Raw genomic sequence first — 15360 nt, 5'->3', positions numbered from 1 at the left:
CCGACTTCAATGCGTCGGCTTCAGCATCAACCCGGCTTCTTCACAGCAGTCTTCAAATTTTCTTGTTGGAACCGGCTTTGTCATCATGTCGGACCAATTTTGATCAGTGTGCACTTTGACGAGTTCGAGCTCTCCACCTTCCACCACATCCCGGATCCAGTGATACCTCACATCAATATGCTTAGTGCGGGAGTGATAGGTCAAATTCTTCGCAAGATGGATTGCGCTTTGATTGTCACAACCCAGCTCGTACTTGTCTTGCTCATGGCCGAGTTCCATGAGGAACTTCTTCATCCACAGCATCTCTTTGCTTGCCTCAGTAACGGCAATGTACTCAGCCTCAGTTGTCGATAGTGCAACACATTTCTGAAGTCTTAATTGCCAAGAGACAGCTCCTCTGGCAAATCTCATCAAATATCCTGTAGTCGACTTCCTCGAGTCGGCGTCTCCCCCTAAATCAGAATCCGAGTAGCCTTGCAACTCGGCTTTGCCTTCTCCAAATCGGAGACAAAAATCGGTCGTACCTCGGAGGTACTTGAAGATCCACTTCACTGCTTCCCAGTGCTCTTTGCCAGGGTTTGACAAATACCGGCTTACCATTCCAACAGCATACGCCAAGTCAGGTCTAGTGCAAACCATTGCATACATCAAGCTTCCGATGGCGGATTGGTAAGGGACCTTCATCATCTCATCTTTGTCTTCATCAGATCTCGGACATTGCTTCTGGTTCAGCTTTATGTGTCCGGCAAGGGGGTGCTCACCTTTGTCCATGTTGAATCTCTTTAGAATCTTCTCAATATATTTCTCTTGACTCAACCACAGTAGCTTCTTCTGTCTATCTCAGATGATCTTGATTCCGAGAATCTGCTTTGCAGGGCCGAGGTCCTTCATTGCGAAGGACGAGCTCAACGCCTTTTTCAGGGCGGTTATCCTCGATTTATCTTTCTCTACAATAAGCATGTCGTCAACATATAACAACAAAATCAAAAAATCTCCAGCCTCATACCTCTTCACAAATACGCAGTGGTCGGCTTCAGTCTTCTCAAACTTATGATCAGTCATGAATGATTCAAATTTCTTGTACCACTGCCGAGGTGCTTGCTTCAAGCCATAGAGACTCTTCTTCAACCGACATACCAAGTCTTCTTGGTCTGAAGCTTGGAACCCTTCTGGTTGCTCCATATATATCTCTTCTTCTAAGTCACCGTGAAGAAATGATGTCTTCATGTCCATTTGTTCTACCTCGAGGTCCATCGAAGCCGCCATGGCTAACACGGTTCAGACCGAGGTCATTTTCACCACAGGAGAAAAAATCTCCTCAAAATCAACTCATTTCTTCTGATTGCAGCCTTTCACTACAATCCGGGCTTTGTATCTCTGCTTCTGCCCGTTTTCTTCATTCTTAATCTTGTAGACCCATTTATTTTTCAAAGCTCGTCTTCCTTTTGGCAACTCAGTCAGCTCATAAGTTTGATTCTCGTGCAGAGACTTCATCTCGTCTTGCATTGCCTTTTCTCATTCTTCTTTCTCTGAGCTCGTCACAGTCTCATCATAACTCTGAGGCTCACCGTCTTCAGCAATAACGGTGTATTCATCATATGGGTATCTCGTAGAGGGTCTTCTTTCTCGAGTTGGATATCTCGGCTGTTCTCCAGCTTGAGGACCTGGTTCATCATTCTCATCCCGGATCTCATCCTCAACTCGGACCTCAATGTCTTGGTCATCTTCAGCTTGTTGCTGGTCATCAATTTCTTCATTTTCTTGATTTTCTCCCCCTGCTTCAGCTCGGACAGGAGGGATGGGTTCTTCACGTCTGACAGTAACCCGGACTTTGGGCTTCGAGATGTCATGAATGTTCTCATGCTCATGAAAGATCACATCTCAGCTTCTCACGATCTTCTTATTGATTGGATCCCAAAGTCGGAACCCGAACTCACATCTCGGCGAACCAAGATAGATGCATTCTTTTGTCTTCGTATCAAGTTTGGCCCTTTCATCTTTAGGGATATGCACGAAAGCTCGGCATCCAAACACTTTCAATTGATTGTAGGCCGCTTTCCGACCTGTCCAGACTTCTTCTGGAATTTCTCCTTCAAGTGGCCGTGATAGTGAGAGGTTGATCAAGTCAACAGCTGTTTTGACGGCTTCTCCCCAGAATGATTTCGGCAATCCGGCATTGGATAACATGCTTCAGACCTTCTCTTCAATAGTTCGGTTCATCTTCTCAGCCAGTCCATTCAACTGTGGAGTCTTGGGGGGCGTCTTCTCAAGTCGGATCCCGGCCGCTCTGCAGTATGCATCAAATGGGCCGCAATACTCACCACCATTATCAGATCGGACCACCTTCAATTTCTTGCCAGACTCCCTTTCAACCATAGCATGGAATTCTTTAAAGGATTGGAGTACCTGGTCTTTAGACTTCAAAAAAGACACCCACACTTTGCGGGAATGGTCATCAATAAATGAAACAAAGTACTGAGCTCCTCCAAGGGATCTTTCCGACATGGAGCAGACATTAATATGGACGAGGTCAAGAATATACCTGCGTCGTCTAGGTTGATCCGGTCTCACAAAAGAAACTCGGTGCTGCTTTCCAGCTAGGCAATGCGTGCAACTTTCCAACGCTTGGCCTTTCAACCCGGTCAGTAATCCTTTCTTGTTCAGGATTTGGAGCCCTTTCTCGCTCATGTGGCCGAGCCGCTTGTGCCATAGCTCCAAGCTAGGTTCATCTCGGATAGAGTTGGCTTCTCCGCCATTGATCTTTCCTTGCATCACGTACAAGGAGCCTTCCTTCTTACCTCGGGCCACGACCAAGTTTCCCTTGGTCAGCTTCCATCTAACACTACCGAAGTAGTTCACTAACCCGGCATCATCAAGTTTGCCTACCGAGATTAGGTTCAAACGCATGTCAGGAACATGCCTTACATCTTTCAACACAAGTCGGCATCCAACATCCGTGGTCAGAGTTACATCACCGACACCAACAATCTTGCTGGTCACTTGATTTCTCATCTTCACGACTCCAAAATCACCACATCGATAAGAGGAGAAAAAACCTTTGTGTGGAGTAACGTGGAAGGAGGCACCGGAGTCAACAATCCAGGTGCAGTCATCATATGCAACATTCAAATAATTATCCTCACCAAGGAGGAATATATCGACATCAGGGTTGGCAGCCACCGCAGTGGTGCTCTTGTCTTCCCTCTTCTTGGGAACAATCTGATCCGGCTTCACAGAGCCGTTCTTCTCATCATTCTGCAGGGTCCAGCAGTCTGGCTCCTTGTGGCCTGTCTTTCCACAGTAAAAGCACTTCAACTCATATTTCGGCTTTGACCGACCTCTGGACTTGTCTCGTCTGTCACGACCTCTACCTCGGCTTTTGCTTCTACCGCGGGAGTCAGATTTCCCTTTGTTCTCAGCAACGTTGGCCTCTGACGTACTCGAAGTACCTCGTTCTCTTCTCTTGGATTCTTCGCCCAGGAGGCTGTCTGTCACGACATCCATCTTCAATTTTCCATCTGGAGTCGAGTTATTCAGGGTCACCACCAGAGTATCCCAGCTTTCTGGCAGCAAGCTCAACAGCAGCAATGCCTGCAATTCTTCATCAATTTTCATATCAGCCTTTGACAGCTGATTCACAATACCTTTGTAGGTGTTCAGATGTTCAATCATGCTCATGTCGTCCTTGTATTCAAGCTTAACAAGTCGACGAACCAGGTGTGCTTTGTTCCTGTGAGTCTTCTTCTGAATCATGGACTCTAGCTTCGTCCACAACTCATACGCGTTCGTGAATTCGGACACGTGCTCAAAGAGGCTTTTATCAATATATTTCCTGATCGTGGCTACAGTCTTCCGACTCAAGATCTCCCACTCCTTATCGATTTTGTCTGCCGGTCTCTCATTAAGGATAATGGGCTCATGTAAATCTTTGCAGTAGAGATGATCTTCCATCATCGGTCTCCAATAAGTGAAGTTGTCTGCGGTCAACTTGAACATATCTCCATCATAAGTTATGCCACTGGTCTCCATCTCGTCTCCCTCAGAACCCGTCGAACCCGGGCTCTGATACCACTGTTGGGAAACCGGTTCCCTCAAGCTCGGCTCAGGGGCCTTTTCTGGAAGTCAGTCAGCAAGATCCTGATCTCGGATCTCGGCAAAACCTCGACCTGAACTTCACCAGGTCAGGCAGCGCAGCGGAAAAATCAAAACGAAAACAGGAGAGAGAGAGAAGAAGAACACAACCAGATTTAACGTGGGAAAACCTTATCCAATGAAGAAGTAAAAACCCACGGGACCTAGTCCAGATCAGAAATTCACTATGAAAATAATGGTTACAACGAATCAAAATACACCAATGTGGTGGTTAACTCAACCTCTCCAACAATGGTGATAATCAAACTACCCTAGAGATGTTTCCTTCAAACTCTCTCTAGAGATCTCTCAAATGCAAAGCATAAAGCTTTACTCAAACAATCAAACAATTTTTCTCTCAAATTTGTTCTCTCAAATCTGACCTAGCCTCCACCCACAACTAATGAGTATATATAGAGGAGGTGGAAATTAGGGTTAGAGTTTTTAAGAAACCCCTCAAATGAACTTGGACTTAACATTGAAGGAGGAAGCTCAACAAGAATATCTCCCCTGGAAGCTGATTATCCATGGTGGCAACCCTTTTATGACAAATATCTTCTCAGTTCTCACTTTCAAAACTTCTCAGTTCTCACTTTCTTTTGAAACACTAGATTCATTCATAGAGAATATACTCTTGGGCTACCATAGATCATATAGCTTTTTGACTGGCATTAACCGCTTAGCCCTTTTGGACTGATAGAGACAATATATAACGGTTAATGGTAAAAAAAAAAGGAAAATATTGCATAGAAGAAATGATGAGCGATTAGCATGAGGGGAATGGATTTCATTTCAGTGGATTTCATTTCAGAATTAGCACTGAAGTTGAAATGAATTCAAACATACAATTTTAAATATTTAAAAAAATAAATAAATAAATACTGTGGCACCTCTCTTCTCTAAGAAATTAAATCAACTCGTTCTTAAAAACAGAGAAGAACGACTGAGGAAGAGACCATAAAGCCATAGATCAAGATCAAGAAACCAAAATGAAGAGCCCAATTCCTCTTGAACTTACCAAAATAGCTTTCAGGGGGTTCCTGGTAGTGAATCTCAAAGTCCTCATCACCAATCCCATCGTACTCAGCGTTGGTGTTGAGCCTCATCTTCATCTCTCTAAGCTTCTCAGTTGCCAAGCCAAGGGTGAGCTTGTGGCAACGCCTCTGGTACTTGAAGCCATTGATGCACCTGAGGGTCTGTGCCACGGAGACATAGAAGATGAGGTGGGCCATGGAGAGAAGAGTGATGGGGATCCAACAATGGCGGCATTCGAGACGGGGCGACTGGGATTGAGCCAGGAATATAAGGCTTAGGAAGATGAAGAAAATCTGGAATAGTTTGTGAAGCTCCTTCTTTTGGAGGTCTATGGCACGCTTCTTCTCCAGGGTCTTCTCGAAATGGAGCTGTATGATGGTGTTCAAGGCTTGAAAAGCTGTCTCTTTTGACACAGCTTGTTGGTGGTGATGGTGGTGCTGAGTTTCATAGTCGGCCATAGCTACACAGAAGGGTTGTTTGGTTGTATTGTGTTTTGTCCCAAGAAGAACGTTGGATGTTTGTTGGGTAAGGTTATTGCTACCAAATCCAAAAAATTAAAGAGGTGAAGTGTCTTTGTTAAAATTTCAGACATGTAAAAATTTTGTATTATCTCTCTCTCTATATATATATATATATATATATATATATATATATATTCTTAAATTTTCATAATAGAGTCAATAAATAAAGGGTTTTATAATAGTTATATTATAAAAAAATTGATTGTGTAATGTTATAGAGATTCGTTTTGCGTACTTTAATTTTTATTTTTTTATTTTGTTTTAAAAAATGCGGGTCCACAAAATATTGTATGTCTAAGCATTTTTTTTGTGTCATATGACATGATAGATGCAAATCCCATAAATAAATACAAACATTTCACATAATAATCTAATGTAAAATTTTGATATAAGACGACGGAAAAGAAAGTGAATGGACTGAAATAGAATAATGGTAAAAAAATTTGGTATTAGATGTTAAAGAATGTTAGTCCTAATTAAAAACGAATGGTGGCGATCTCGATGGGGTTTTAATTCCAATTGAAATATTTACCAAGAAAAAAAATTCCAATTGAAATATCCAACGGTTAGAATAGTTGAGAGCAGAATGAGCAGCGAGATGTGAGGGCACTCTTTTTTAAGTTGAAATCTTTTTGGCAGTAAGCGAGTACCCAGGTTTGAATGAGTTGTTGCCTTTGGCACAAAGTTAGATAACATGATAATGCTTCAACATCCGTGCAGTGTCCTTGCCCCAATCTGCTGTCATTTTATTATATATAAGTATATAACGCATTTAAATCTGCGTAATTTCTTAAAATATTTTGTATTTTTAACTCAAAATAATATAATTTTGAGTTGAAAGACATAATTTTATCTTGTACTATGCAAATAATACTGAAATCTCGTTAATGATTTGTAATTTCTTGGAACAGCGATCAAAATGTCACTGTTACTAAATTTTTTATTCAAATAACATGCAAACAGTGTTATTTCCCTATGTCACGTGGACAAGTTTACTGAACACTGTATCGAACTCAATATGCTCATGTGACACGTTTTTTGTGGACACTAAATTCGCTACCCCAAATAGTGAACTTGGTACTTGGTGTCCACTTGACACGTCAGAAAACTTAGTTTGCTATAGTTCCCGAACTTGTTCTCGTGACATATTGGGAAAGTGTAGCATTTGGATAAAAAATTTAGTGAACAGTGACATTTTGATCAATGTTCCTAATTTCTTTCATAAATTTTACACGATATTGAAGGTTTTTTGTGTCTTAATCTCACCTAAATTTTTATTATATATATATATATGAGAAAAGTGTATATCCTTTTAAAATGATATAAATCTTTGTCCTTTTAAAAAAGAGATAAATATAAAGAGGAGTGAGTCCCACTAAAAAAAATAAAGACAAAAAAAATAAGATGTCAATTCATCTATTTCTTTAAAAAACTTAAGAGTAAATACAATTTTTAGTCCTCGGTAAATTTTACGATGCCCACTTTAGTCTCTAGCAAATAAAAAGGCTATTCGTGGTCCTAAAAAATTTAAAATAGACCTATTTAGTTGAAATCTTGGTCCCTCACAAATTCAAAAAAGACTCACATTAATCACTCAAAAGAACTAAAATGAATCTACTTTAAATTTCTTAAGAACCACGAATAATCTTTTTATTTACTAGGAACTAAAATGAATATCATAAATTTTGCTGAAAATTAAAAAAGATATTTACTCAAAACTTAAATTGTTTTAAAATGACATATATTTTTTCTATGTAAGTTTATAACTCGCAGGCATAACTCATATAGTTGACACTGACCCCGAAATCGACAGCTGACCTGTCTTGAAAGTACGTACTCTTAATATAAAAGAGCATACGGAAAGTGAAGGGCTAGAAATATGATGATGGAAAATTGGAAAGTACGATCCAGTGGGCGCTCAAGGAAAAAATAGCCCAATCCAGAATTCTATCTTTTTACCTTCGGCTCGATACTGATTTAGTTCATGGACTTCTATGAAAATCAAGGTTAAATTAAATCATAAGTTTCATATTATCTGAAGATTTTCAATTGGGATTCTATATTTTAAGAGTTTGGAAATGGATTTTCATATATATATATATATATATATATATATGAGTTTTATAAGAGTTATGTTGTAGGAAAAGTGATTGTGTAATGTTATAGACATTGTTGTTAAAATCTCGATTTATCACTACGATTTTACATTTTTACGATTTTTTTTCACCAAAACAATTTTACTAATATTCCAAACGCTTTTACGTTTTTACAATTTTTTTACATTACGATTTTACATTTTACGATTTTTTAATCCCCTTCTGATTTTACTTAAGATCTCAATTTTAACAACCTTGGTTATAGAGATTCGTTTTGCGTGCTGTAATTTTTTCTTTTTCTTTTTTCTTCAAAAAATGTGGGTCTCACAAAATGTTGTGAGTGTACAAAAGTTGGTTGTGTCATATTAAATGACAAATGTAAACCCCTATATATATATATATATATGAGTTCATTTTTTCTGCAGTTACTGCAGATAACTTATCTGCAGTAAACCAATACGACGTCGTTTTGGGGCGGAAATCATGGTATTTTTTTAATTTTAATTTATTTCAAAGTTATAATAATCTTTATATTCATAATTTTTTAAGATTTCAATACCAAAATGACGTCGTTTTGGGAATAAATGCAGATAACTTATCTGCATTAACTGCAGAAATATTTTTTCTTATATATATATATATATAAACCACACGAGTATCCTCTAATAGAGATAATTTTGTTTGAACCAAAAAATTTATATCATAATAAAACTAGCTCTTCTAAATGAAATTTTTTGTATTCACAAAAATTTCAACATAAGATCATACTTAAATGGAATCAAACATATAAACGAATTATGCTCTAAGGTTTACTTAATTGCTCTTATTAAACCTCCTCTTTTTCTGTTCCTTCTTATTGCTCTATATTAAATGCTTTTGGGGATCGGCTACACAGAGCCACGAGATAAAAACAAAAACAAAACTTGTTTTTGGAATTGCTACAAAAAAGGAATAGCGACGAGATTGCCATGTTTTTTGGAAAAATTTTATTGATCTCTCACGCGAATAATATTTTTTATCAAAATGTTACGTGTTGAAGTTCGCTAAGATTGATAGCGAACTTGATAGCCAAAGATTTCATGACATGTGACATACTTTCGCAAGAAATACTGACCGCCACGTGTCTAAGTTCGTTACGACTGTAGCAAATTTGGTAGCCAATAATTTAGTGAAACGTGGCACACTCTCTTTAAACGATCAAAATTAATGTACCAATCATAATCAAAAAAAGAAAACGAAGAAAAATGGCTATTTAATTAGTATACCAATTACAAATAAAGTAACGAACTTAGTGTGCACACTCTCTACCTAGGATTGCAAACTTAGTGTGCTATGTGGCACACTCTTTTTAAACGATCAAAATTAATGTACCAATCATAATCAAAAAAAGAAAACGAAGAAAAATGGCTATTTAATTTAGGAAAAAACTAGTCTTATGCCATAGGAGATAGGTTTATTTTCCTACAGAGACATCGATCCTTGAGCTTTTTTATTTTTTATTTTTTTATTTTATAACTATGCGGGTCCCACCACATGATTGTGAGAGTGGTAGGAGATACTTCTCTCCTATTGATGGAGATTAATAAAGCCCTTTAATTTATGTACCAATCACCAATCACAATTGGTGTACCAATGAGACTAACTTTTGATTGTACCAATCACAATTAATATATCAATCATCAATCACTTCGGAAGGCCATAACTTTTGATTTAGATATCAAATCAGATAATTTTTTATTTTATTTCACATAACTTTTGGAGATCTACGCAATGATATCTCATTTGACATATTTCATCTCTCACAAATATCGTTCGAATTTGAAACAATGGTATCTCAAACAATTAATATACTAATCACCAATCACAATTAATGTACCAATCACTAATCACAGTTAACGTACAAATCCCTATTAATTGTGATTGATACATTAATTGTGATTGGTAATTGGTACATTAATTGTGATCAAAATTAATTGTGATTGGTGATTGATACATTAATTGTGATTGATGATTGATACATTATTTGTAATTGGTATACTAATTAAATAGCTCTTTTCCTTCGTTTTCTTTTTTTTATTGTGATTGATACATTAATTCTGATCGGACAACAAGATTGTGCCACATAACAAATTTTGTCCAGTCAGCTTTTCCTGCAAAAGTGTGCCACGTGTCAAGAAATCATTATTACCAAATTCGTTACCAGTCATAGCGAACTTCACCATGTGGCGGTTAGCTTTCATGAAAAAGTGTGTCACGAAATCATTGGCTATCAAGTTCGCTACCAATAGTAGCAAACTTCAACACGTGACAGTCTGATAAATTTTAGAGTAAACACCATTTTTGGTCCCTAGCAATATTAGCGAAATCCATTTTAGTCCCTGGCAATTGAAAGGTACCAAATTGGTCCCTAAAGTTATGAAAAAAGGGCCACGTTAGTCCTTCTGTCAACTCCTCTATCACGGTCAAACTAACGGTGCCCATGTGGCACGTTATCTGCTGACGCGGACTCCACGGTGGACACAGTGGAAAGCTGGACGACGACGTTTTGAATCAAAAGGATTGCAAAGCTTTCCATGGAAAGCACGACGTCGTTTTACTTGAATCCAATTAATTGATAAAACCCAAATAATGAACCCTAAAATTGAAAAAAAACCAAATGCCTTCAATCGAACCCTAAACCGGAAACTCCATCCCCCAAATTGATGTGCAAATCTGTAAACAACAAAACGCCCCCAGAATGTTTGCACTTTGATGATTGAAACTCGACGAAAGACATTAAGCCATCAACCGGATTTCTGGGCGTGGGAGAAGATGAGTGTTTCTTCTGGCATGGGGGGGTCAAGTAGGAGTAAACCAATGGGGGGAAGAACAATGGCAAGGACCACTGGTTGGAGGTGCAAATGTGGGAGACAAAGTATTGTCTATACCTCCAAAACTGAGAGGAACCCAAACAGGGCTTTCCTTGGGTGTCCTAATTTCAAGGTACGAATTTGTAATCTGCCCCTTTATTGAGTTGGAACACTTGCTAACCATGGTGTTTATTTTTTTCAGGAGAAGAAGCTCTATTGTGATTTTTTTAGATGGGTAGATGACGTGTAATGAACCCATGGAGCTGGAAGAAGCAAGAATTCACACTGTGGAGTTGGATGTTGCTGAAATTAACTTCAAGTTGAAGTATGTGGAGATGATGATGAGAGAGCAAGATGTGAAGATTACTGAGCAAGGAATGAAGCTTCATCAGTAGGAAAGAAAACTGAATGATGTATACCTGAAGATGGTGGAGGAGTTAGATAGGATGGACAAAAAAATTAGGGCAGTTGATCGGTCAGCTAGGGTCTTAGGTGCTTGTGTTGCTGTGGTAATGATTTGTATGTTTGTTGTTAGTGTGGTAAAAGTGAAAACAAGTGACCCAAATGTATTTTTCCTTCAGTGAATTGTAATGAGTACTCCTTCTTTATGTTATTCAAATTATGTGTTAGTTCCAATCTGTTTGTGTCTATTATCATATGGCCTAATTAGATTGCTACTGATAGAGATGCATAACTCATGAATTGCATATACAGAAGTTGCATACTGATATGCATAATGTTGTTATCGATTGCAAAACACGAGGGCCATTTAGGTCCCTGGAAATGTTACTCGAGGCACATTATGGTCCCTGACAAAATGCACAGTGGACTTAATGGTCCCTAACTTATTGCATAGTTATGCATGGAATGAATAAGCCATGTACAGATATAGATGCATAAATAATGAAATTGCTGTTATAGAAGTTCCATATTTAAAAGGGCCATAGTTGTGCACCAGGGAAAAATAAATACTGCCATATTGGCCCCTGACAAATTGCACGAGGACCATTTTGGTCCCTAACAAAATGCACGGGGCCTTTGGTCCCCAAACAGATCAAAATAGTCACATTTCAAAACAGATGCTATCCAGTACAAGTTCAAAACAGAAGACACATTTCAGTTACAGATGATGTCCAATATGTCTAAACATAGGACAAAATTTAAAAACAGTCCAAAATTAAAAAGATGATCAGAAATTAAACAGATGATCAGAAAATTAAAAATTAAAAAACAGGAAAACAGTAGTGCATAATAACATGCATCAACCCTGCATCATTCATCAGCCATCAACCAAAATAAATGGCACTTAACATGCATGTATAGAATATAACCAGTATCCACAATAATTGTCTTCCTAGAACTACAAAACAGTAGTGCATTACAAATAAAAGCCAACTAATAGGAATCTTAAGTGAGGCCTATTTATACAATCTTGGCCATTCATCAAAATGATTACATTATATCTGTAAAAGGCCTCCAAAAAAAATGGCCAGAATTTACAAAAAAAGGGCATTATATCCACTCCTTTTCAGTTGGCTCATGCACTACTCCCTTGTTCTTCTTCATCAGCAGCTCATTTTCTTAAGGATTTCCTTGGTGGCATGAAACCAGGTGTTGTCATGAAGTGCATAAATCTGCTTCGTGTGCCAGTGCTGGCTGCCTTCATTGTCTCTTCAGTCAACACTGCATTTGCTTCTTCTGGATTTGAAGGAGGTGGGCTGCATCCTCTCAAGTTGACTTGTTGTGCCTGAGAACTACCAATTTCTGACGGGCCTCCTTGACTTAATGAGATTTCATTTACTGAGTCTGTGTCAATCCTCACAGATTGTGGTAGTGCTTGGCTCTTGTCTGTTTTGGAAGCTGGTGGCCCCTTACAACTCTTGCCATAGTGTCCAGTCTGACCACACTTACTACACTTGGCTTCATATGTCCTTTTAACTTTCTTTGTCATGCTCCCTTGGTCTTCAGTTGGGTCCTTCTTCCTGTGTTTCTTGGGACACCCAATTGGCCTTTTCAGTTTTGGTGGAAGAGGTTTGGGTTCATCAGATGCAGGCCAATACTTGTCCGAGTTCACTGGGTTTAAGGTGTGCTCATATGTGGCATGCAATGCATCAACTGTAAGCCATTGATGGACATAGTTCTCGGCTGGCTCGTTTTTGTGACAAATTGTTGTTATAGCATGCTCACAAGGCAGTCCAGTCAACTGCCATACATTGCATGCACATGTATGTGTTGTTAAATTGACTCCAACTCTATCACCTTTCCCACTGACCTCATACATATCTTGCTGCAGATTTCCAGTCCAAGTGGGTGTCCATGAATTGCTAAGAACCTTTAACTGATCCAGTTTCAATTGCTGAGCAGGAGCTATTTTACCCCGAACAGTTCCTAACATCCTCTGATGTGCAGCCATCCTCCTCATAATGTAGCATCTCAGTTCCTCCAATAGAGTGATAATCGATTTTGACCTATATCCAACGATCTTGGCATTCCATACCTCTGCCAAGTTGTTTGTGATATTATCACATTTCGGCCAGTGGCTGAAATAAGCTTTCACCCAACTTGAGGGCTGGATGCCATCCAAGTACTTCCATGCAGCCTCATTCTTTACTTTCAACCGTGCCATGCATTGCTGGAACTGGGGGACAATGGTGCATCTTGAACACTCCCAAACCATGGCTCGAATTGCCTTGTCTTTCCATTACTTTATGAAATTCTTCCAAACGTGTTGCACACAAAAATGATGATATGCACCAGGCATCACCTCTTGCAGTGCTGGAATCAGCCCCTACATACAGACACCAAAGAAAAAGGTATCACAAAAACATATATAGATTGTCACAAAGTGTTGCTGACTTAAATAGACGAGGATCAATTAGGTCACTGGCAATTTCCCTCGAGGGTCGTTTTGGTCCCTGACAAATTGCACGGGGGACTAATTGGTCCATGACATTAACACAAATGCACTTAACATCAGAAATGCACTTAACATCAGCAATGCACTTAACATCAGCAATGCAGTAAAAAATGCAGTTTGTGTAATCATGAAAATGCAGCATTGGCTTTTAAACCAATAAGCAATACACTGAATGCAAATACAAAAAAACCAATAACTAATAAGCAGGTAACTAAGAAAAAAATCATTCAACAAATAACTGAATAACCAATAACCAAATGTATATTGACTGAAGAAAAAAATCAGAAAACAAATATGTGGCTGAATACTAAAGCAAGTTCAAATGAAACAAGCTTAACACACCTTCTGTTGGTCAGAAATAAAATTTCATCCAAACACTGCGTGAGGGCCAATGTCTTCCTGTAACAAGGTTAAAAACCACTTCCAGTTCTCTTTTGTTTCACTATCAACAACTGCATATGCAATGACATAGAAACTTTTGTTGGCATCCTCCCCAACTGCACTTAACAATTGACCTCCATAATATTATTTCAAGAAACATCCATCCAAACCAATTAAGGGCCTGCAGCCAGCTTTGAACCCTTTCTTGCATGCATCCAAACAAATGTACAACTTAGAAAATATGGGAGAGGAGTTCGGATCAGGTTGTGGGATCACTTGCATTTGACATGTAGACCCTGGATTGCTTCTCAATAGCTCACCTAAGTAGTCTCTCAATTTTGCGTACTGTTCTTTTTCACACCCTTCTATTTTGGCCTTGGCTTTCTGAAGTGCTTTGGTCACTTTCTTCAAATGGACATGAACTTTGTACTCCTCTTTCATGTGGTCGTAGGCCTCAGCCCTTGTCATGTTCGGCTGTGTCATTAGTTTTTTTTCTAACTTCTTTGCAACCCAATCCCTACTTGCCATCTTGTTTCTAAAAAGTCTGCAGCAAGTGTGGATGTTATTAAAAGTCTTGATTTGGAAAGCTTTCATTTTGTTGTTCCACGAACAGTAAATCATCCAATCACATTCATCATTACTACACTTTGCTCGGGCCCTCACTTTGTCATTCTTCAGCCACTTGAATTGTCTTCCTAGATCAATATTGTAGTCTTTGACAACATTTTTAAATAATTGAAGACTCACAAACTCCATTCCTACCTCTAAGTGTACATGACCAAACTCCTCATGCACATTAAATTTTGGATTGACAACCTTTTCATCCTCTTCAGCACCACTTGAAGGAGGCGTGTTCAACTCTTCAGAGTTATACCCATACCCACCCTCCTCGAATGACATTGACTTCTCATCCTCTTCCATTGTATTTTCCCCTGCCAACTCTTCAACCTGCTTTTTTTTCTTCCTTTTTTGCTTTTTTTTTTCGACAGCTTTACCCTTCCCCTTGCACTCCTCTTCACTCTCTGTTTCTGTATCATACATAGGTGGAGGAGGTTTATATGCCTCATCCTCCACACTATCTTCTGAATCAGTAGAAAACCCATGACCATTGCCGCTATCATCCTCATCACCATCACTGCCACCCTCATCCTCCAACCCATCACCACTGCCACCCTCATCCTTCTCTCACCACTGCCACCCTCACCTCCTTCCCACCACTGCCACCCTCATGTGCATGTGCAATAACTTCTTCCGGTGAAACATAGACAGGGGTTGCAATGCAATCTTCAAAATAAATTTCTATGAGATTGCCATTACTCAATGCAGCCTTGACCATCTCCACAATATCAGCGTCCGTATTCAAAGGCCTTAAACCTACGTCTAAATCCGTTGCGTTTGGCATGAGCCACAACATTTGCTTACACGTCTCA

At 39.0% G+C, this 15360-nt stretch overlaps 1 protein-coding gene across 1 annotated transcript; it reads right to left on the bottom strand.

The window, feature by feature from the left end:
• Positions 1 to 5054: 5054 nt before the first annotated feature.
• On the bottom strand, positions 5055 to 5624 carry LOC133296830 (uncharacterized). The gene has a single exon (XM_061495888.1). It carries the CDS (start codon positions 5622 to 5624, stop codon positions 5055 to 5057), a length of 570 nt encoding a protein of 189 aa, XP_061351872.1.
• Between the last annotated feature and the right edge of the window lie 9736 nt (positions 5625 to 15360).

This window comes from Gastrolobium bilobum, unplaced genomic scaffold, assembly GCF_033153095.1.
Source record: "Gastrolobium bilobum isolate Gb01-03AN ecotype WA unplaced genomic scaffold, APGP_CSIRO_Gbil_v1 utg18539, whole genome shotgun sequence".
NCBI classification, from domain to species: domain Eukaryota; kingdom Viridiplantae; phylum Streptophyta; class Magnoliopsida; order Fabales; family Fabaceae; genus Gastrolobium; species Gastrolobium bilobum.
Note: the sequence above shows the minus strand (reverse complement) of the source record. Positions and strands in the feature narration are given on the sequence as shown.

Excerpts from the sequence above, each read along its gene's own strand:
- LOC133296830 (XM_061495888.1), bottom strand. The coding sequence starts at position 5,624 with ATGGCCGACTATGAAACTCAGCACCACCATCACCACCAACAAGCTGTG.